Here is a 24871-nt window from a genome sequence, read left to right as displayed (position 1 = left end):
AAAGATGACAGGCTTGCACGAACGTTTCTCAGTTTCTAGATTTGGGGAAAGGTTTTCATCAGTTTGAATGGAGGCCATCAGCAAAGTCTAAATCTGTGACTGCTCTGTAGTCTGCAACAGCTCTCCATCACTGTGACTAGCTGTCTTGGCAGGAACTCTGGTGGATTTGGCCAGGATGCTATGCCAGAGACGTGATTTGGGTCAGGCCTGAGTTTGGTAGCATCTTGGCTCCCAAGATCCTTTCTGGCTGATCATGCAAACCCGAAACACATAAACGAATACTGTGTCATTTCATCATAAACACTTCAGATTTATTGTACCATTTATTGAATACATTTTCCCTTCTGTTGAGAAAACTTGTCTGAAAGACTTTAAAAAGTCTTGTAATGACTTTAAATGGGGAAAAGGGCACAGATCCCCTGGTGTTAAGTAGGGTTGTATGAAATAAACAACTCTTCTTTGCTTAGAAAAATCTCTTAGATCAAAAGAAAGATGTGTTTTTAAGATTCTATTACGGTGTATTGTACCATTTTTTTACTCTAGGGGAAAACAAAGCATTTAGAGCCTACTATTTTAAATTAAAATAAATGCTTTTGCTTATTCTATAGCTTGCTTTTTTTGGAACGTACAGTGACCAAGCACAGACAACAATGACCAAAATGCTAACTTCAAATGAGATTTTGTTTGCAATTTTTAATTAAGCAATCTGTGCAAACATCTTTTTTTTTTTTTTTTCAACATCAGGAGGAAAGAAAACAACCACACTTGGGAGCCTGGGAGCAAAACAGAAAATGCTTTCTCATTGCAACCCGATTTCAAAGCAGTGGTGAGCAGAGCGGCAGTGCCCAGGCCCTTAGTATTCCTCAGGATTGCTTGAGTGCAATTCTCGCAAGTATGAATCAATTACGCTAGGAGGCACACCTTGCAAGAGGAGCCTGCAGAAGGAAAGACCACCTAGAAAGGACGAGAAGGAAAAGGCAAAGTCAAAACCGTCTACACGTGAAAAATCCCTGAAACAAGACTTCTTGACTAGCTGCCTGGAAACGTGACTAATTATGTTCCAGTTAGTTACAAAGATTCACTCAGTCCCTACTTGGAAAGCTTCTCCTGGGTTTAGCACCTTTAGAATCTAAAACATTTGGCATCTAGAAGGAAAAGCAAGTTCCCTGCAGACCCACAGCAGTTTTTTGTTCCCTACTATTATTCGTTCTCAAATTCCTCACTAGTTGGAGAGTGTTTATTGCTCTTTTCGAGGTTTTGATTGCTCTTTTCGAGGTTCCTCTATAGATGATTTAAGTGTTCTGAATGAATGGCAGAATAAATGCAAATCATGTTACAAGTCAGTGGGAAGAACTGTTTCCAGTTTGTTAATGTTCCTTTCAATTAAGCACAAAGAGTTCCCATTCAAGCACATGGGAGAAGAAAAAAGGAACTACTCCTTTAACTTTGGCTATTCATACACTGTCAAAAGTGCAAAAACTGGAAATATTTTGTTAAAAATAGTAAAACCTGTCCAATGCCTTCTGAAGGTAAGAGAAACACCTACTAATATTTCATACTTACCCTCCATGGTTCTGAATTATATTTAAAAAATAAAAGTACCCTTCACGAGAGAACCCACGAAACCATAAAAATGGTCCTTTAGAGAAGTGTTTTACTATTTGCTAATAAATTCACATCCAGACAAAAACAGCATGCCATTTGAACATTCTTAAAACTTCTTTAATGCAATTTGGGAGAGTCATTCTCCTTTTTTTTTTTAAAAAGTCACATATTGGTAGAAATGATGCCACTTATGTACATGTCCATTCCTTGATGCAAAGAGCTCAGAATGCTTGGGTATCACTCATTTTCATCTACATTAAATGCTTTAATTCATGCTCTACTGCATTCAACAACTTGCTTCATGTCAACAGAAGATTGTTGTGATGAATAAGTACTAGCTGTTAATGGCAAGATACTGAAATACACATTAAAACTACAATGTTAGGGAGTTTAAATAGTCTATTTTCATTGGGTTGCATAATGAAAATCATGCCATACTCCACAGGCTTGGTATGGCTTATGACAGTCATAAGCTTCATATGCCAAAACCATATGAAAGCTTACCTTAGATGATAATATACATTCAAAAATCCTTACTGTGCTACAACTAAGGAAAAGAGAGAGAGAGAGAGAGAGAGAGAGAGAGAGAGAGAGAGAGAGAGACATGTTGTAAGCATTAATAAAATGCTAAAACCAAAGTTGAGTACTTGGATGAAATTATGGTCACGATTATGATGAGGTGATTTCATTAATCCTTAGTCAGGTGAAAAGTACAGGAAAATAGAAGCGCACGGAATGAAGGGCTGGGATCCAGTCACTTCAAAAGGATCATTAATAGGTAAAACATTTATTAATATGCACAACCACTTTGCCTGAACAGGTGGCAAAGCCAATTCGACTGTAAAGTGAATAATTATGGTAACAGTTTCCAAACCATTAGCTAAAGAAACCCCCCTACAACATATATATATTGTGTTTTTCAACAACAGAAAAACATGGACAATCAACAAAGCATTAGTATACATATATATATGTTGAAATTCTAAAAGGCAAAATTATCAAGTGGATATAGAAATTAGACTATTCTAGAATATTGTATTCTGAACTGACTATATATGACTGATCTAACTAAATGCAAGGCTTAAAAAAACAGGCTAGAAAGTGACTATACGTGCAATCTACAAAACTTTTAAAGAAAGAGTCCTAATTCTTTCCTCTTTCGAAAGTTGATGTTATCTCTAGAAATTCAGAGAGCAAACATTGTAAACTCAGGCATGGGTCTATGTCATCAGAGTTTACATCAGGTTGTTCACCTAGCCCCAGAGAACCTCTTAATTTGCTCTTCCAAATAGGGGATCAATCATACATATACTGTAGGACTCATTTATTGCTTAATACATTTAGTAATGGAGCCTAGAATATTCTTTCCTTTTAAATTCATGAATATATGAAATAATCTTGGTCCCACGAAATTATCCAAAATGTTCAACGGATAGATGGGTTACAGACATTCTACTAGAGAATTTTTCATTGGAAAATCTTAAATATGAAAGTTTCCAGATATTGGATTCAACCAGTCCAAATAGCTTTTTATCTGTGTCCTCTCCCCATCAAAAATGCCCACAACAATTTTTCTACAACTTAGCAATGGAAAAATGTTCAATTTTCTGAACTTCAACGTGAATCTAACGAACCCACACTGGAAGCTATCTTAAAGGAAGAACATCTCTCTCTACACTTGAAAATATTAAAGAAATGCCAAATGATTCCCAAATTTTGGTAACCTTATATCTAAAATGAGGTCATCTTCAAATGTGGCTTTCTGGCTTTATTTATGGGAACCTGTGGTATGGTCCTTAGTTTTCTGACAACACTTATTCCTATATTACCTAATATCCTTGAATAATTTTGCCTTCCTTGTTCATGGCATAACCACTGTATGCCATGAGCTGCTAAGAAATACATTTAAAAGCAAATGAGAAAGACAAGCTTTACATGCAAAGTGCGATTTCATGTAAGAGGAATGGAATGGAAAGAAGAAATATCCAGTGGGATATGAACTTATAAAACCTGTTGCTGCCCCGCCAGGAAGATTGGTTGTCCAGGGGAATTTACTCCTTGATATATCACTGCAGAATTAGAATATTTGCACCAGTATTTATTTATTCTCGGTTGACAGTCTTACTTTTTTTTTTTTCCACAGCTTAACTTGATTCAAGTCACCTATTATCAGATAACAATCTGATGATAAATAATGGTGGCTTTACTTTTAGGACCAAAAGCTTTTACTAATATATCACAGTTGATATCTTATTATGAATTTATATACTAGAATACATTATTTATGTTATTAAATTCAATTACTATACAATTACTAGAAAGAATATAGCATTTATATGCATAACATTATTCACTTATGGAGGACCCCAAATTTTGAACCATTTTGAAACCATCATTTTATATCATTAGCAACATTCAGGTATTTTCAAAGCATGCAGAAGTGGTATTGGGTTTTTGATTTTTGCGTTCTTGTTTTTTGGGTGTTGGAACATAAGTACCAACAATACCGTGGAACTAATAAGGAGTTTAGAAACCAGATGTGTTTGCAACTATGACCTTAATCTGCCTTTAAAGCTAATAAATAGGACTTCCCTGGCAGTGCAATGGTTAAGCCTTGATGCTTCCAGTGCAGGGGGCCCGGGTTCGCTCCCTGGTTGGGGAACTAGGACCCCACGTGCCACGTGGCACAGCCGAAAAAAAAAAAAAGCTAATAAATAGCTAAAAGAACAACATTTAAATTTGTATCCACTATCTCAATAGTAAAGTTTGAAATTTTCTACGAATATTATATGCTTTACATTTAAGAGGGAAAAAACTTAAAAATTTTCTTTCTTTCAATTGTGAATCTACTATCCTGTATTATCTGAGGATGGACAAAAATCATAACAGAGAGAATACTGGTTTTTTAAAGTTACAGAAGGAAAAAATTTTTTCGAGAAGTTTCTCTACTATATTTACACTAGATTTAGGACTAAAAAACTCTTTTGTTGTTGTTGTTATTGTTTACATAAATACCCTAGGCATTTACTACGTTTTTTCTAAAATAGATATTTATAAAGTTATATCTGACTTTTAGATTATAATTTCTTCATTATAGAGAGGTAGGAAAAGTAAAGACTTTGGTTATCACAAAATGGCAAAATAATGCAATAAGAATGAGAGAAAAGACATTAGGATCATGTCACTCCTTATCTCCTAACGGTGACTCTGACAGCTGTAAGAGTTTTCATCGTATCCCAAAAGGTATTGATTGTCAAGAAAAAAACTTCAGGATACAAATTATACTCAATTAATATGAAAATTGATTAAGAGGACAATTACACTGAGACTTTTCTACCACATAAATCTTCATGTGTTTTCTTGGTTTACATTACCTGCAACACTTCTGAAAACTAGTATAAATGAAATGCATACCTACAAATGGAAATTCTCTAGTGAGATTTTTAAAGGAATGGGTTATAATATGTGTATGCTGAATTCTACATGTGTAATATTAAATACTAAATTAGTAAATTTACATATACATAGAAAGTTTCACAAAAACAGTTAAATTCCTCAACTGCAGTTTCATTAGATGCGTTTTTACATGAGGCTTCTATTTATCTAAGATGGACTACATCACCAAAGTAATACCCCTTTGACTTGATTCATTGTTACCATGCTGTGCACATACCACAATTCATTGGAATTAATAGTGCTTTAGTTAACAAGAATTGCAAGAGATGAAAGTAAGTCAACTTACAAAATCAAGTAGCCATCACAAATAAGAGTGAGTTCAGAATGTAAAAATGTCTTCTCTCCCCAAACCTTCTCCCTCCTTCCTCCCCTCCCCCAGAAAATGTTGGCAAGTAATTGGGATTTGGCAGTAAGCACAATAATTAAATGATTTTCTTTCAGTTCAGTCTACACAAGATCTGGGATGTCATACCTTTCACCTCCAGTTTGCATTCGATCTCCATTGCCCCAAGGTCATTGACGGCTTTGCAGCTGTAGGTGCCTCCGTCATAGGGGCTGGGCTTTCGAATCTCCAGAGTACAGACCCCCTGGTTGCTGAACATCCTGTATCTTGGGTCATCCACGATAGCAACTTTGTTTTTCATCCAGGTAATTTTGGGCTGAAGATGGAAGCAAATTAGGGCAAAACATATCTGTACTTAGCCTAATAATAGACCATCAAAGCCAGTGACAGAATTTTAAAGCATGGCTTAGAAAGAAACTACTACATCTAAGAAGAATCCACGTCAACTTGAGAACCGTTTCTCTCAGATTAAATTCTACTTAATGCTTGGCAAGAAAGCGAAGGGGCAGTTCTGAAGAAGCCAGCCAGATTTGTTCAGAGGACAGCCCTGGGGCAATCTTCCCCAAGATTCAGTTACATTTAAATTTGATCTACAGGTCCATGAGGTTAACTCATCCTGGAGAGTGTATATTGCTCAGTGTTTTTCAAAGAATCCCTGTAAGGCGCCATCACTAGCCAGTTTTCTCTACTTCCTTTCCCTGATATGCTTTTCTAATTCTTTATGGGCTGCTTATGCCTCCTCACCATTTAATCTCTCTTCTGACATCTGTTTTCATCACCTGGTGGCAATGGATGGATCTACTCCAAACGGATAATCCCAGATCAATATCCCAGGAAGGCTACTCCATTCTGCTTGACTTCTGAACTACAGTTGATACCACTGACTTGCCATTTCTTTTTCATATTGTCTTCTTCTCCCTTCTGTAAATGCACACCCTCCACACTCTCCCTCTTATTGATTTTGTCTTGCTCAGACCCAAGAGACAGCACTTCTCAGTGTCCTTCACACCGTCCTCTTCCTCCTTCCGCCTTTCAAATGGGAGTACTTCCTGAGGCTCACACCTTGCTCCTTGACATTTTGCTTCACTACTCTCTTTCGTTTGATATTCCTTTCTAGAGCCTTGGCTCCAAGGGGTGGGATGCAGCGTCCCCATGCTTGGGTCACCCAAACCAAGAGTCACAGCCCTCGCCTTTCTCCCAAGCTCTGGCGATGCTCTCCTCGCCTCCTGGTCGTTCCCGCTTGAATGTACCAACATCACCTCCAATTAAACATGAATTCAGCATCTTCCTCCCACCCTCAGGCTGTCTTCTCCCTATGACTTCTCTATTTCTGCTCATGGTATATGCAGGAAAAATATCACTGTTTGCAATTTTTCCAAATTCTAGGGCACTTTCTCTCAGTGCCACCCAGGGATAGATAGCTCTATGGGCAACATTCATTCATTCATTTGCTGTTCTTTTCAAATGCCAGCAACATGAAACCTGAAATCCTTTCTAAATCTCTTCAGTCAGATGCGATCTCTCCCTTCCTGGTACTCTGTACCCTTATCACTGTACATTCGAATTCTGCCTTGCACTATAGTACAATTATTTGCTTTACACTATTACAGGAAGCTTGATAAATCAATATCACCATCTAATTTTTCAGGTGACACAATATTACTTCCATCTCTTTATCTCTCCGTTCTTTTAAAAATAAGTGGTTTGGTTTTTCCTTAGAAAGTATCCCTTAGTTAGTAAAGAAATATAAATATTTTTTCTACATTTAAATAGTGTCCTTTACTATCCACCAATACCACCACCCTGTACCCCCCTCCGTATCCCAGAAAAAGACACAAATAGCAGTTGGAAGCTCAGTTTATATTACTACTTATAATTATGACAGAGTGAATATAAAAGAGGGGGTTTGGGATTAATTTTTAAATTTAATTAATGTGATTAAAAAAACCCAAAAACATGGTACCTTAGGATTTCCTCTCACACTGCAGTTCAGGGTGGCATTGTAACCAGCTATGGCGTAGGTGTTGACCAATGGCTGAGTAAACATGGGTGCCTCTGTGAAATTGAAGTCTTCATACACTGGATTTTTGTAGATTTTACCTTAAAAACACGCATTAGAGATATACAAATTGGCCTGAGAATATATTATTCTTAGCATACTTGACTCACGTTGAAAACTTCCCTGAGCTTAGAAAAACATGTGTGAAGGCCACAGGGCATTCATTCAGAAGGATACCAATGTACAGCCCATCACACACAGGAAAGAAACCCAGAGGGGTCATCTGGAACTGAAATAAGTATTGGGAAGAATTCAGTGTCTGGGTGTTTTGCTCAACAATGTGCTTTAATGTGAAAGTAACGAGGAAGGGCAGGAAGGGCACGGTTTATGAGGAAATGAAATGACAGGGGTGGAATCCAACTTCTCCTTTCATTGAAAAGTGGCTCTCATGTGTAGCATCCTTGAAGGTGTCCAAGAATAAAAGTAACCCAAGCTCTAAAAGTAAATGGTGACTTTTTCCTACCCCTGTGATCTTAGCCATTGAGAGACCCACTACCAGGATGTTGCCATGAATGAAAGCGTGTACGTTAAAAAATGCAATCATAATATAATTTTCCTTAAAATATTTTACTTGTAAGATTAACATTTTGGTTGGACGTTCTTACCATAATTTTATTATTTATTATTTTTTATTTCTTACGACAACAGAAATTTATTCCTTCACAGTTCTTGAGGCCAGAGATACAAAATCAAGGTGTTGGCAGGGCCACGCTGACCCTGGAGATTGGAGCAGGGAATCTGTTCCTTGCCTCTTCCAGCTTCTGGTGGCTGCCAGCATTCCCTGGCCTGTGGCTGCATCTCCTTACCATAATTTTAAATGTGTGTTTATGATATTCTTATCCCCTTTCACCATATCTCTTTTTCTTTCTGTCTTCTCTGTCTCATCACTGAAAATCAAGGTTCCCAGATGTCCAGCCCGCTTCCAACTCACCATCCTTGGCAATCAGGGCACTCTCTTTTGTCATTGTTGCATCCTCACTGAGGCCGCACATGTTTTCAGCAAACACCCGGAAGTAATACTCATTTCCGATAACCAGTTCAGTAATGGTGGCACTGGTTCGGTGATAATGCTCAATGACAGTGAACCACTCCTGAAAACAAAAATAAGAATTTGAGGAAAATCACTTAAAAATACACAGCTATTTCACCTGTTGATTCAAATAAATAACAGGGATGTTGCATTAACTAAGAGGAAAAAAGAGCACTAATTTTTTATACTGAGGGTAACAGAAATGTATATTTAATTTGTTTAACGCTTTACAATTGATTTACACTTGACTACGTCATTTAATCTTCATTTACACATTAGATTCATTTACCCTAGATGTGGATGGAAGAAATTTTCATATATTGAGGTATGAAGAAGTCCTTCTGGCTTATATGTGGTTTAACTTAAACTTTATGCTAACTAGAACAGCCCGTTTTGGGGCCTAATAAACATACATTGTACATCTGCTTTAACCATTTAAAGAAAAGCATGCACTGTCCAGAAGTGAAGAAGGTCTCTTTTGAAGATCAGATAAATGCCTCCTTTCCTGGGACATCAATGCTTGTACTCCTTCCGTGATAAAGCTCCCTTCCTCGGGCACCAAAGTCATAATGACTTGCTGTGTATGTGCTGAACTGTCTCTTTTGGAAACCTTGAAGGAATGTATCTCTGTCATATCTGAGGTTCTTTGTTCAAACAAGGTTAAAAACTGTGCTGGGGCTTCCCTGGTGGCGCAGTGGTTGAGAGTCCGCCTGCCGATGCAGGGGACACGGGTTCGTGCCCCGGTCTGGGAGGATCCCACATGCCGCGGAGCGGCTGGGCCCGTGAGCCGTGGCCGCTGAGCCTGCGCGTCCGGAGCCTGTGCTCTGGTAGTTGTAGTGGATGGATTCTGATTCAGAAAGACCTAGACTTTAACATTTAAAATCTGGTGATCTAACATAGATAATAATAATTCATACTCCAACTGAGTTGCTTCTTGAATCCTCTAAATGCTTCTCCTCCTCAGGACCTTTGCATATGCTGTTACCTTTAGAATCTTTCTTTTCTAACTGGATTTTTTTTTTTTTAAAGACATCAGTCCATGCTACCAACATTCATTTTACAAGGAGGAAGAAGTTGCATGGGTGCAGATCTGAGTCAGAATCCACAGTGAGTAAATATCTGTTGAACGAATAACTTTATTGAATTCTACTGAGCATTCTGCCAGTTGCTTTATATTGTTTTGGCCTCACTGCGCGACATGCAGGATCTTAGTTCCCTGCCCAGGGATCGAACCCACACCCCCCGCAGTGGAAGCATGGAGTCTTAGCCAGTGGACCTCCAGGGCAGCCCCTGTTTTAGCCTCTTGATAAACAAGCGAGGTAAACATCAGTGTCCTTATTTTACAGATGAGGGAAATGGAGATCAAAGAGGTTAAGTGACTGTCCATGTGTATGTGGTTTTAAGTGGAAATGCAAGTCCAACTCTTCGTGGCTCCCAAGGCTTTGCCCTTTCCACTGTGCCACATCACTTCTCCATGTCCCTCATGAGTTCCTCACCAGAGAGGACCTCATGCTTCCCCCTTTACTTCTGATGAAATGTTATTTTGCTGCTGCGGAACCAGAGAAAGCCAGACCTTACCATGCTCTTCTTGTCGGCCTTCTGGATCGTGTACCCTGTAATGGCAGTATTCCCATCATCCTTTGGTGGTGTCCATGATAGAGCAACATTCTCTCCCCAGACATCGTCGATCTTCACAACTTGGGGTGGACCCGGACGGTCTGTAGGATGAATTCATGGCATCACTGTGAGGTCACTTTCCCCCCAACCTAGACCTCGTTACAGGAGGATATTTTAAAATGTCCTTTCCTTCCTGTATTTCTACCCACGTTTCTTTTGCATTCTTCTTCTCCGGAGAAGTACGATGCACTCCTACTAATCTTATCTGGAAACCCTTCACTTTCATCTTCATGGAAAGAAAAGGATTTTGAAAGGAAAATGTAAATGAAACTTCAAACATCATTAACCATCCCTCCAGGGGCCGACTACTGGCAGTGAGTCACAGGCTACCCTGCCTAATGGGAAAGGTAAGCTGATGCTAGACTTGAAATCATAGAGCCTACCTGGGCTGTGTAGCTCCAGCTTTCGGTGAGAGGCCCGAAGCCCACAGTCTGTGAGAGAGGTCCTCTGCTGCACTCAAAAGGCACCTTTAATGGGAGTGAGGAAAACTTATTTCCTCTGCCATCGCTCCCTCCAAGATTCATTTGTATTTATCAGTGTTTCCATGCTATGGAAGTAGAATGCATTCATGAAGAAATAAAGTCTTTCTTCACTTTATTTTCTGCACTATGAATTTCTGTGACCTCTGACCTTCCAGTAAATTGCAGTAACATTCAGAAAGGCCCAAAGTCAAGTAAACGAAAACTTGGGGGGAGGAATAAATTGGAAAGTTGGGACTGAAATATAACACTAGTATATATAAAATAGATAACTAATAAGAACCTACTGGGTAGCACAGGGAACTCTACCCAATACTCTGTAATGACCTACATGGGAATAGAATCTAAAAAGGAGTGGATATATGTATATGTATTCACTCTGCTATACAGCAGAAACTAACACAACATTGTAAATCAACTATACTTCAAGAAAAATTAATTAATAAAAAAGAAAACTAAATCTTCATTGGGAGGCCCCCTCAAAAAAAAATCACGCATAGAGGTTCAAGGAAGGACAATAATATTACGTATCTACATAGTAGTTAATTTTTTCAGAGAAATTTCACATCTGTTATCCTTTGCAGTGCAAGCAGTACCCTTTCTGTCCTGAAATATTTTTCAGGTATTAAAATGCAACTATAATTATTTCTATTCGAAATGTCAGATTGAAAAGAATAAATATCAGGGTGCTTTCTCATGTTTTTCTCTCTTTTAAGCAACATTTAACATGCAGTCTTCATGGGCTCCGGGGGTGGAGGGAAACCACAGTGATAATCCTCACTTCCTTTCTACAATTACCAACAATGAGTCTCTACAACCACAGTTTTCTATCTCCTGTTTTCACCAACTTGTCCTACAGACAGATGTCTTCTCCCAGTTCAACTTCCCACCTGCACCCCAGGTCTGCTTTGTCTTCAAAGTTCACGTTGGCTTTTCAAACACTTGCTCCCCAACAGTAAATGGCTAGATTTTTACAGTCATGGCAGAAACATGAACTTGGGACTAATAAAATAAGTAGGATACTAATTGTTACTATTTATTGAACACTTTGAGCGTGTGAGTGACGTGCCAGGCGCTCGTAACTACCTGGTAAAGTAACTACATGGCAAAGTAGGAAAAAGAAAAAAGTCCTTTGTGGTGTTTCAGAGGGCAAGGCTCTTCCAGACCCAACCACAAGGGCTTCCATTAAAATAGAGCCAGCGCATAGCACAGGGTGATCAGCTCTGTGCTTTGTGTCCACCTAGAAGGGTGGGATAGGGAGGGTGGGAGGGAGATGCAAGAGGGAGGGGATATGGGGATATATGTATATGTATAGCTGATTCACTTTGTTATATAGCAGAAACTAATACAGCGTTGTAAAGCAATTATACTCCAATAAAGATGTTTAAAATAAATTAATTAATTAAATAAAATAAAATGGAGCCAGGCCAGACCCAAGGGCACACAGAACATCCTCAATACTCCTTTCAACTTAACAAAAATCAAGACAGTTTAGTCAGCACGAAAAGATTGCTTAGTTTAAAGGACATGAGCTTTCACCTAAGGGAAGGCTTGCCACAGGAAGCTGCTCCTTTGGTTAGGGAGCCTCTAATTCTAGCACATGTGATAAACTGTAATCATAAAATTGACTGGAGACAAGGCTTCTCCTAACTCTGCTCTTAAATTTACTTCTTGACATTGCAAACATTATAGAACAGTTCAAGCGAGAAGGGTCTACTGTAAGAGATCCTCCCTTTATTGCCCTAACGGTGCAAACAAGTAAGAACTAACCTTGTTTGGAGAGGTAAGTATCTAAGCCCTGCGCGACCAACCACAATTCAGTCTTTAACTGTTTAACTCTGCTTAGGTGTACCTTGCTTACATTTAATAAAAATTCTTCATTCTCCATTAACGTTACTATTAGCAAATTTTAAATGTAGTAAGAAACGTGTTAAACTATATCTAGAATCTATAATGTTTTCTTAATGCAAGAATTCAACATGGGAAATAGTTTTATCATTGAAGAGTTGAGAAACAGAGTAAGAGAGAACTGGATTGTAAAACAGTACTGATAGTTTTCACTAGAAAGTAATATACATTAATTTTCTATATATGCCCTAAGTCTCCCATGGTTAGTCCTTTTAGTCAGTGAAAAATTATTCTAAAATGCTAACCAATCTTCTTAATTTTTTAAATTCTAAAAAGAGGAATTTTCTGTAGAGCCAGCCTAACAGAAGAAATTCTGACTCTTGCCTTATTGACAAGGACAATTTGTCTCCATATAGAATGTTCTAGTTCCCTCCTCCAAACCTACCAACAACCTGGATATCAATGGATGCAGTTTCCACGTATTTTTCCACTTTGACCTGCAGATCATATTTCCCAGAATGGCTCCTCTCCGCTTTTCTGATAAATATGATTGTATCGGTCTCAGAGTTGCGAATGTTGATCTGATTCTTATCAATAGGTGCCCCATCTTTCTTCCAAGTTACTTCTGGTCTTGGTTTTCCCTTAAAAGAAAAAAAAAAAGACAGAAAAAGTAGAGGCGGGAGGGGATCAGATTGTCTCATTTCTTTTCAGCATTAAATAAATGGGCAGTGGCTTACCCCATCCTAGGCAAGTTTGGAAAATGGCCTGGTGGTGGGCAGTTATAGCAGTAATGTAATATTCACTACTGCCCATTGATTGCATTCTGCAAGCAAGGTACTATGTTAGGTACGTGATATTTATAACTTCCCTTACTCTTCACATCAGGATAAGTATCATTATCCTCATTTTTTTTTTTTTTTTGTTTGTTTTTACTGGTACGCGGGCCTCTCACTGCTGTGGCCTCTCCCGCCGCGGAGCACAGCCTCCGGACGCACAGGCTCAGCAGCCATGGCTCACGGGCCCAGCCGCTCCGCGGCATGTGGGATCCTCCCGGACCGGGGCATGAACCCGTGTCCCCTGCATCGGCAGGCGGACTCTCAACCACTGTGCCACCAGGGAAGCCCCCCCCCTTTTTTTGATAAAGGTATTAAATGACTTGCACAAGGCCTTGCAGCTAAGTGCTGGAAGCTGGTCTTCTAGCCTGGTCTCTTCAGCTCCAAAGCCTGCACATCACAGCCTAATGGTTCAGAACATGGGCCCTGGGACCCTAGAATCTGTATTTGGATCCTGACTCCACTACTTAATAGCTGTGTGACTTCGGGCAAGTTACTTAAACTCTCTGCCTCAGTTTCCCAATCTGTAAAGTGGAATGAGAATACCTTTCTTCAGGGTGGTTATCACAACTGAAGTTCTTAGAAAGCTTCTGTACACTGCAGAGGTGTTTCATTAATATCATCTACATGCTAATGATTATTATTGTTCCACTGTACTGTGTCGCTCATTTCAGACTCGTCTGTAATTCTCTCTCTGTTCTCTCTAGCAGCTGAAACTATTCTTTAAGAGCAGACTTTGAGCAATTATAATCTCATTCAAGGACATGAGTTGTTTTTTTTTTTTTTTTTTGCGGTACGCGGGCCTCTCACTGTTGCAGCCTCTCCCGTTGCGGAGCACAGGCTCCGGACACGCAGGCTCAGCGGCCATGGCTCACGGGCCCAGCCGCTCCGCGGCATGTGGGATCTTCCCGGACCGGGGCACGAACCCGTGTCCCCTGCATCGGCAGGCGGACTCTCAACCACTGCGCCACCAGGGAAGCCCAAGGACATGAGTTTTAGTTTACGTTACAAAGAAACTTCCTAGGATTCCTGAGCACCCAGGCTCACCCCAGACAGGAACCAAGCATTAATTCCGTTGGGAAACGCACAGCCTTCCCATGGGCTCCTAATGTGACTTGTTGATAGGTTCTGCTAAGGAATGTGAGAGACACACATCAAACCCCTCCCCACAGGGCTTGAAGAATGGTTGCAGGTGCTCAGATGTGCATATGGGAAGTAGAGAACAATACTGTTAAAGATGGGAAAAATAGTTCCAGGTCTCATTTCCTTAAGTGTACAATTTACTATTAACTACTGGGGGAAAAAATTGAGTTCTCTGATAACGTTTGGAGTGAAAAAAGCACTGGATTCAGTGCCTGGAGATATAGACTCTGCTCACGGCACTACCATTTATTTGCTGTGTGACTTTGGGCAAGTCACTTAGCTTCTCTGAATGTCAGTTTCTTCCCTTCTCAAGGGGGGTAAGGAAATCTGCCATTCCTGCCTCACAAGGTGTATCTGGGGCTCAAATGAGAAAAGGTTCGAGAACTTTAGAGGTTACATAAATATACAAAGATGACATACTAGTCTCATCATCCCCTTCCTAGTAGCTGACCAGCCCCTGGGATGCCATACCTATGAGGTCCCTGTTCTCATGCTCTCTCCTCTCCCAGACCCAGGGACAGAGCTGAATACACTCTCCCATTCCCAACAGGATCTGGGAACTGGGATTAGCCCTAGCTGTTGCCATGATGTGGAAACCAGAGGGCTGATTCAGCCCCAATCCAGGGCTGGAGCTGGGTCCTGGGTGCCCGCCTTGTGCCAACTCCTGGTTTTTTTTTTAGGCTGTGGGAGGACAGAAGTGGGAGGAACCTTGCCAAGCCATCGTCTTCCTCCTCTGCTGTGTTCACACTCACGTCCTCCTTGACTTCCGTTCTGATGTCAGGTGCTGTGTATGTAGAAGCTAACTGCCTCTTCTAAGGCTGGGCCCCAGGTGCAATGAGAATGGCCTGGACTGGCTGTCCCTTTAGGTTAGTTTTCATGGGAGCCTGTGTTTGAACCAGCTCTGCGTGTGTGTGTGTACCCAAATGTTTGCAGAGACCTAAATTCTAGCTCGAAGGCCATGCTGTCTGACGCAACAGCCGCAAGCTCAATGTGGCCATTTAAACCAAAACTAATTAAAATTAAGGAAAATTAAAAATTCATTTCCCCAGTTGCCCTAGTTCCTAGCTGCACCTTTCAAGTCCTCAATAGACACATTTGGCTGCTGGCTACCACACTGGACGTTGCATACACAGAACATTCCTATCATCACAGAAAGTTCTACTGAACAGCACTGTTTAGAGGCATAAAAGGAATCAAATGAGTAAGGAGGGAATGGTGCAGTGGGTGTTGTGTGTGTGTGTGTGTGTGTGTGTGAGAGAGAGAGAGAGAGAGAGAGAGAGAGAGAGAGAGAGAGAGAGAGAGAGAGGGAGAGAGAGAGAGAGAGACCAAAAGTGATTATCATATGCAAAGCCTGGTTAATCTTATAAACAACAGATTCTTTGGAGGGAGCGAAGATTTAACAATGCTCATTTATTTCAGTTAGGGGCATCAAAATTTCAAATTTCAGTTATCCCTCATTGGAATTTGGGTGATTTGAGTGTGGCTTGGGGAAATCATGGGAAGTAAGGACATGTTGTTTTCCTGAATGTTACACCAAGAACTTCACTTAAAAGGAAGATCAGTTTTACAGATGGATAGAACCAGAAAGATCTTTAAGCATTTCTTGTTTCGGTGTCTCCTTGGTGTTTCCTCTCTGGCCCCCTATGGTCCCTGAGCCTCAGACAAGACTAGGCCTCATTTATCTCATGCAGAAGGAAAATCCAGGACACTTTTATAGATTTCTGTACTTGTAAAGCAGGAGGTTGTTTAATCACTCTCCAAATCTCCTCCATCCTTTCCTGCCTTTCCTCTGAGGTAATTCTGAACCACGAATAACTTAAATGCTGAAGTCCCTCCCTCTACTCCTTAAACACCCCAGCATGGGAAGGAGAAAATGAGCAACCCTGAATTATTACCTGGAAAGGTATAACCAGATTGATGGCTTCTCCAACTCTGCGGATATAGGTTTGCTTTAGGTGCCTTGGGATGCGAATCTTTGGAGCCTCTGAACGAGAGTAGAAGAGCATAATTTTGCTGTCAGTATCACACACTGGAAGCAGCATTACATAAGCATACTTGTCATGATACTCACCAGGACTTCCCTACGCTCATGTCTCTGAAGTGAAATCTTAGTTGGGCTACTAACAGGTTATAGGTGGTAACTTTGGTTCCAAATGTTTCCTTCAGGGAGAGATGTTTTAACAGTTGGACTCAACAAGATTACTCCCTGACCTCCTTAATTTTACTACAACTTCCTATTTTTATTATAAGCCTAAAGCAACTTTATAGAAAAGCACTAAATTTTCTCTTAGGACCTTATATATTGTTTTCTTAGTTTTCTAACAGTGAGTATATTCTCCAATGAACATTCCATAAAAGATCTACAGTCACCACATTAGCTGGTAGGGCTGCCCATTTTTTCTCACCAGAAAATAATAATAAAAAATGCTTTAGCACCTAGCACTTATTATTTATGTAATTATGTTAGAATTTGATGGTAACTTTCTCCCTTTATGACTAAGGTGAAGTATATAATAGGCAGCCCTAGCCCGCTGTATATTAATGTTCATTAACTAAACACCATGAAGATACTAGAACATGTGGTTGTAAACCCATCAGAAGCAGAGAATCAAGGCTCATGGCTCACAGGGATGAGGTGGGTCCTATCACTTGAGGGCTCTGTATGGAACAGATACTGGGATAAATGCTTTTCACGAAGCGACCAATTTAAACCTCACAGCCACCTTATGACACAGGTACTGTTTTTACCTTATGATAAAGAAGCTAAAGCAACAGGGGTTTAAGTCACTTGCCCCAAGGTGACATAGCCAGGATTAGACCTGGAATCAGCTTCCACTGCCTATGTTCTGCTTAGACACATGGACTGCGGGGTCAAGAGAGATCTGGTAAGCTGTGACAAAGTGAGAGAGTGGCATGGACATATATACACTACCAAACGTAAAATAGATAGCTAGTGAGAAGCAGCCGCATAGCACAGGGAGATCAGCTCGGTGCTTTGTGACCACCTGGAGGGGTGGGATAGGGAGGGTGGGAGGGAGGGAGATGCAAGAGGGAAGAGACATGGGAACATATGTATATGTATAACTGATTCACTTTGTTATAAAGCAGAAACTAACACACCATTGTAAAGCAATTATACTCCAATAAAGATGTAAAAAAAAAAAAAAGAGAGAGAGATCTGGGTTTGAGTTCCAGATCAGACAGTAGATCTGGTCTCAGCCTATTCCGTAAAACTGGGATGATAACAGCATCTAATTCACAGCATTGTAGTGAGGATTAAATAAGGTCATCCATATAAAGTGTTTAGCATAATGGCTGAGAATAGTAAATGCTCAATAAACTTTAGGGGAAGAAGATGAAGATGATGGTAGTGGTGGTGATTACTGAATGCTGGAGCTGGAAGAGAACTTGAGAGATCCTCTAACTCCCTAACTTTACATAGGAGGAAAAGGAGACTCAGCGAGGTTCTGTAGCACATTACACCATCATCATAATAAAAGCTAACATATACCAAGGGCTTATTACGTGCCCAGCATTCTGTTAAGCAAATAACATGGATCAATTTATTCAACTCTCACCACCTCTTGATGTAAGTACTATTATTGTATACGTTTTGCAGATGAAGAAATTAAGGCTCAGGAATATCAAGTCCCTTGCCTGGGACCACATGGTTAATAAATGAAGGAAACAGGACTCAGCTTTCATAGTCTGTCTCTAGAATCTAATAAGAAAATGTGCATGCTTCATACTTTCTAGCATCCATCCATCCACCCATCCACCCATCATCCATCCATCCATCCACCCATCCATCCATCCATCCAACCATCCCCTAACTTACTCCCAAAAGGCTTCAGGCAGTCACACCGTAAGTCTGTGGCTCAACACGGTCCAGACCCCGATGTTCAGACCCCTTCCCGGTATTCTTTGCCCTGGAGCACCGCTTCTCAAATTTTTTGGTCTCAGAATCCCATTACACTCTTAAAAATCATCAAAGGCCCCGCAAAGCTTTTGTTTATGTGGATTGTATCTATCATATTTACCATATTAGAAATTAAAACCAATAAATTTTGAAATACTTATATATTTATTGCTTGAAAAATAATAACAACATAAATATCATTTAAATGAAAACAACCATATTTACATTAACAAAAATTTGTGATATGAGTGGCGTTATTTTATACTTTGGCAAATCTCTTTCATGTCTGACTTAATAGAGTCTAGCTGGACTTTATTTGTTTCTGCCTCTAATCTGTTGCAATACGCTGTTTCGGTTGAAGTACATGAAGAAAATTTGTCTTCACACAGACAGGAAGAATACTTTAATAAACTTTTCAGACAATTGTGGGTATGCCTCTTTGATTCTACACTAAAACACAGGCTGCAATTTCTTAAGGGTTAGCTGCAGTATGGAATCTGAAAAATTCTATGAACTTTTCATTTCTGTTACATTAAACCCCATTGGTCTGCCTTCCATTTTGAATGTATCTTAGCCATGCATGATTTTTTTTAACTTGCATCGCTCATTTGGAAAATACTGCTTCGATGAATCCTGCAGACTGTTCAAATGTTGAAATACTGCATTATTCAATGTCAAAAAATGACATTTGCTACTATCACCACCTACTTCATCAGGAAAGATTTTAAGTATTGGAGAGCTGCCAAGTCCATGATGGTGGACACCAGTTTTCCATAATTTTAATTTTTGCTTCAAAGATTAAAGCTTTTCATTGACAAGTTGACAATAAATACTATAAGTTGTTTTCCTTCAAGTAACAGGTTCACTCCATCCATTTTCTAGAAAATGTGTGCCAAATACCCAAGTCTGACTAGCCAGAGTTTGTCACTCTGTCATTCTTTCGAGGAAGAATGGAGTTTCATGGAAAAGGTCGCGAGTTTAGGCTCTAATTCAGTTGCACAAATGCTTTACAAATGCTCTTCCTAGAGACAACTATCGTACTACCGTATTTAGCATAAGAGTTTCACATATACTTTGCATTTCATGGTCATACAGAGTATAGAAAAAAAGTGTCCTCAAGAACCAAGGTTTAAGAACATTAATGATTCCTGTGTATCATCAAGAACACTCCAAGGCAAAGCTGGCCCTTTAATTTGAACTGCGAGTGCATGGCGGTGAGGAAGAAAAGACCAGCCAGACAATCTGGTGGCGCAGACTGGATCTGTGCTAAGGCACCAGCAGTTTTACACACCATCACTTTTGTACCGTCAGTGCAGAGGCCAAGCATTGAAAAGGGAAAACAATGTGTTCATATTATTATGAAGATGGTTTTGACCTCGCAGACTCCCTTGAGCCATTTTGCTGCTGTATGGTGTGTTTGAAATGCTTCCCCCACCCGCCGCTGACCCCCACCCCTTGTGACTAGGCAGCCCAGCTGCCTATTGGCTCATGGAACCTGGTGTAGTTATCTGGTCCTCACACCAAGTTATAAACCGGGAGCTGACCTCCCACGCTGCCTATAAAGGGCAGTTTTGTTCATTTCTAACTCCCAGGAGATATTAATATCAAAGGAGTGACAACAAAATAGGAGGGTTTGAGAAAGAAAAAGGTTAAAAAAAATGTGAAATGGAGACAAAATTTTGAAAGCCTTGTCACCTACCTACGATTTCTTTCACAAGGATGGGCTGAGAGTAGTACTTGGGCTCGCTAGCACCGGCGGCGTTCACGGCTTTCACGCGCACAAAGATCCTTGCATCCGTTGGCAGACCTGTGATGGTGAACTTGGTCTTCTCGATCAGCTCTGTGTTTGCAACTATCCAGTTGTCAGCTAAAATCCATTAAGAAAAAAAAAAAAAAGAAAGAAAAGACAAGAAGGAAGAATGGTGGTTAGTGAAAGAAATCATCCTGTTAAACAGTCAACTCCAAATCAGTATTTTACTCAAAATTAAATCGTTTGGAGAGAATGTGACTTTGGTCTGGACTCAGACTCTATGGCTGGGTATTTTTCATAGTTAAATGAAAAATGGCCTAGAATGGCTAATGGAAATAGCAGAAGAATGATAATCAGATTCTGCCATCTTTGAAAAACCTCTTATGCGGGATACTAGGGTACCCTGAACAATGGTAACTGTCCCAGGAATTCTGTAGTAGTTTATCCCAATTTGGTTTTACAAGGTACATGTTTACAATTGATGTAACCATGATGTTTAATCATCTATATATATTAAAGTTCAGAAAAAGGGGAAAATGCTATTCTTATGAATAAGAGACACCAACCTTTACAGTCATATGATCTCTCCATTTTATCCTGGCTGGTTTATTATTATAAGACATTAATATGGGCATGGGGAATCTGATCACGCTCCCAATGATGAAGAAAAGAAGCTTATATCCACGGCAAAAGGAACCACAACTCAGGAGCCAAGACCTCATAAGGAATTGGCACGATCTTTCACCACAATCAAAAGTTCTGATTTTTTAAATGCTTTTGGTGGCTTTGTCTACAACAGCAAGAAAATGTAAACCCAGAATCCAGGTTTTACAAATATTGCAGGTTCTCAAAGTTTGTATGCATTATTATGCCCACGGGGGGATAAAAAGAAGCTTGGATCCCACATTGTAAACTCACTGCCCGCCCTCCCCCCTCCATCTCTAAGGGCTTTTTTGTGTGTGGATGTGCTTCAGGCTGGGGCATGGAACATTCCCAGAAACTTTATCATACAGTAAGAAAGTTTGAGAGCTCTCAAAGAATACTTTACCTGGTAGATCAAATGCAGCCTCCCCATTTTCACCAGACTGTTTTGCTGATGTACCTTTGAGAATCCATCATTAATGTTAATTAAAGACACCCACTTTCACAACAGAAGAATATTATATCAGTAGTCAGCATTCTCTGTTAGTAAAGTGTGAAAAGTATGCAAAGATATTTGTCTTCAGAACAGTGACGGAAGAGACCAAACACATTAGAGGAGGGGGTAATTCCTCAGGAGGGGCACAGCCTGCTCTATTCAGACTGTGGGGGTTTTTTTTGTCCTGAGGCACTTGCCACAGAGAAGAGGAGGAGAAAGGAGGCTGGGGCACCTCCAACTGTGGGAGCAAGAGGTAGAGAACAACAAAGCAAGACCCTGGAGACAAAGGTGGAGCAGGTTCTGGACTCTACAGGGGAGCAGTGCACAGTGGAACAGTCTACCCTTGCTCCTGTCCCTGCTACTTCAGCCTGGGAGGGTCCTGTGGGGCCCCAGGGAACGCAGTTGTCCCACTATGGGGCTCACACATCAGAGTCTGGGAGTGAGGGCACTTGAGATACGGCCAGCCCCGTCTTACCAGGAAATGAAAAGGCCCTCCATGGAAGTGGAAACTGCCCCAGCAGCCCAGGAGGCAGCACCTGGTTGCCATGACAACAAGCTCTTCATCTGGCAAACTGAGCTGTCCTGGTTCCCGCATTCTACACGGGTGGAGGGAATGCTGCTGACACAGAGTGCCTGTAGGTGCACCCCACTAGTTTGGGATGATGACCATCTAGGTTACCAGGAACAGAGCAGGGGGGTGGGGACTAGACTGGCCCCTCTTGGAACCTTCTCCTCTCTCTTATTTCAAGCCTTCTAAGAGCATCAGGGAGAAGGGGCAGCAAGCGAGAAGCATGTGGATGATACACATTACTTAGGACTTTGAAAAAGAGATACATCTTGAAGCCAATGGTCTGTTTGGGAGCTACTATGTTGATATTTTCACAATCAAGAGACGATGGATGAGAACGTGAAATAGGAGACTGAGAAAACATGCATGAAAGAGTGAAGAACTAGGGAAGAAGAAAATTTCAAGAGAAAACAGGACGAAACAAGATCAGAGGGATATGGTGTATCATGTTGGTTGATTTGCGTATATTGAAGAATCCTTGCATTCCTGGAATAAACCCCACTTGATCATGGTGTATGATCCTTTTAATGTGCTGTTGGGACCTAATGAAACTTAAAAGCTTTTGCACAGCAAAGGAAACCATAAACAAGACCAAAAGACAACCCTCAGAATGGGAGAAAATATTTGCAAACGAAGCAACTGACAAAGGATTAATCTCCAAAATTTACAAGCAGCTCCTGCAGCTCAATAACAAAAAAACAAACAACCCAATCCAAAAATGGGCAGAAGACCTAAATAGACATTTCTCCAAAGAAGATATACAGACTGTCAACAAACTCATGAAAGAATGCTCAACATCACTAATCATTAGAGAAATGCAAATCAAAACTACAATGAGATATCATCTCACACCAGTCAGAATGGCCATCATCAAAAAATCTAGAAACAATAAATGCTGGAGAGGGTGTGGAGAAAAGGGAACCCTCTTGCACTGTTGGTGGGGATGTAAATTGATACAGCCGCTATGGAGAACAGTATGGAGGTTCCTTAAAAAACTACGAATAGAACTACCATATGACCCAGCAATCCCACTACTGGGCATATACCCTGAGAAAACCATAATTCAAAAAGAGTCATGTACCAAAATGTTCATTGCAGCTCTATTTACAATAGCCAGGAGATGGAAGCAACCTAAGTGTCCATCATCCGATGAATGGATAAAGAAGATGTGGCACATATATACAATGGAATATTACTCAGCCATAAAAAGAAATGAAATTGAGTTATTTGTAGTGAGGTGGATGGACGTAGAGTCTGTCATGCAGGGTGAAGTAAGTCAGAAAGAGAAAAACAAATACCGTATGCTAACACATATATATGGAATCTGAGGGGAAAAAAAAAAGGTCATGAAGAACCTAGGGGTAAGATGGGAATAAAGACACAGACCTACTAGAGAATGGACTTGAGGATATGGAGAGGGGGAAGGGTAAGCTGTGACAAAGTGAGAGAGTGGCATGGACATATATACACTACCAAACGTAAAATAGCTAGCTAGTGGGAAGCAGCCGCATAGCACAGGGAGATCAGCTCGGTGCTTTGTGACCACCTAGAGGGGTAGGGTAGGGAGAGTGGGAGGGAGGGAGACACAGAGGGAAGAGATATGGGAACATATGTATAACTGATTCACTTTGTTATAAAGCAGAAACTAACACACCATTGTAAAGCAATTATACTCCAATAAAGGTGTTAAAAAAAAAAGATCAGAGGGAAACGAAAACATCTCTTCATATTTGAACTACTTGAGGGAAAGAGAAAGAAAACGGGAAGGGAATGTGAAAGTTATTTAATACATGAGGAGAATTTTTAAGGAAGAAGAGTAAAATGGTGCAGGCATTAAACAATAAAATAAACACCAAGAGAAAGACAGAGTCCAAACCAACACACGATCTTATGAAAGAAAGAATTATCTCACAGAGTAAAACCTGCCATATCTAAAAGCATTAAACACTTCAGAAAATTAGTCTGGAGGACAACAGCCATTAAAAGAGAATGAAGAATAGGGCAGCCACATAAAGGAAGTAAGAAAAGACTGCAAGAAGAAAGATATACACGTTATAAAAAAACTTCCATAGAAAGCTAATTCCAAAACGTTACGTGGCAAAATATATACATAATAATGACTGTGTACATATATATATGTATATGCAAGTATACATATATATCTACACAGACAACACACAGAATTATGTAAAATACACTTCATTGCATTTTATCTAAGGTGGGTAACATCAAAATGACAGCCATCTATCATTTTGCTGTATCTTCTTACTTTTTAAACCTATCAGAAAGAAAAGAGTAAACAATTTGCTCTGTTTCATACATACACAAAAGCTTTGTATTCATCACACAGAAGATTGAAAAGTTCTGTTAGCTGGGCGGTATAAATAACAGAGAGGAGGGCTTGGGAGTTTTTCAAATTGGGGGAGGGGAATGGAATGGGAATAAACCATACTCCAAAGCACTCAAGATTATAATGTCTCCACTGGTTTTGGTTAGTGGCTGTCTAAGCCCTGGAAAAATCAACAATAGTGTTCTGTGAGTGAGTGCATGTGAACGGAACTGAGTGTTACCAAGATGCTTTATTCTCCCTTTCTCTCTCCTCTCCCGACCAACACGCGTTATTTCCACGCGTGCCCCCATCCAGAAGCCTGGGGCTTCTTCTTCAGCAGTTTTCTCTTCAAAGTTAGAAATTTCTTCTCCATAGAGGTTTTCCTTCTGGGGAAGTGTTCACACTCCTGGTTTCCCAAATGCGCTCTGGAGTCTCTCTTTCCTTCACGTAAGATCCATGTTAAAGTTTGGGGTCCAAAGAGTTTTCTTAGAGTTAGAGACCAAGTCTGGGCCTCTCATTTGTGGAGAAGGAACAAACTTCCCTGGTGGATTGTTTCCCTACCATGACCTAGAATGCAGCCCGAGTCCAGAGCTGGGGCAATTTTATTCACCCATCTCCAAATCGTGACAAGTATGAAATCAAAAACACAAGAAGCTTTTAGTGAATTTCACATCTTTTTTTGGTTTTAGGTACA

The 24871-nt window shown here is 40.3% G+C and overlaps 1 protein-coding gene across 13 annotated transcripts in view; it reads right to left on the bottom strand.

Moving 5' to 3' along the window:
- Positions 1-289: 289 nt before the first annotated feature.
- MYBPC1 (myosin binding protein C1) overlaps positions 290-24871 on the bottom strand; it is a 93965-nt gene continuing 69383 nt past the window's right edge. For 6 of the 13 annotated variants that reach the window (XM_067697698.1, XM_067697700.1, XM_067697705.1 and 3 more), the window contains 10 exons: positions 21191-21244; positions 20092-20259; positions 16369-16457; positions 12943-13138; positions 10072-10211; positions 8395-8554; positions 7368-7504; positions 5534-5720; positions 3616-3674; positions 290-954 (listed from right to left, as the gene is read on the bottom strand). In XM_067697698.1, coding sequence (XP_067553799.1) covers positions 904-954; positions 3616-3674; positions 5534-5720; positions 7368-7504; positions 8395-8554; positions 10072-10211; positions 12943-13138; positions 16369-16457; positions 20092-20259; positions 21191-21244 — 1241 coding nt within the window. In that variant the 3' untranslated portion in view covers positions 290-903. Of the gene's footprint in view, positions 955-2109; positions 2153-3606; positions 3675-5533; positions 5721-7367; positions 7505-8394; positions 8555-10071; positions 10212-12942; positions 13139-16368; positions 16458-20091; positions 20260-21190; positions 21245-24871 lie in introns of all 13 variants that reach the window. The other 7 variants (XM_067697704.1, XM_067697709.1, XM_067697701.1 and 4 more) reach the window with 6 other exon arrangements.

Source organism: Pseudorca crassidens, chromosome 11 (assembly GCF_039906515.1).
Source record: "Pseudorca crassidens isolate mPseCra1 chromosome 11, mPseCra1.hap1, whole genome shotgun sequence".
Taxonomy (NCBI): Eukaryota; Metazoa; Chordata; class Mammalia; order Artiodactyla; family Delphinidae; genus Pseudorca; species Pseudorca crassidens.
This window is presented reverse-complemented; position numbering and strand designations above follow the sequence as displayed.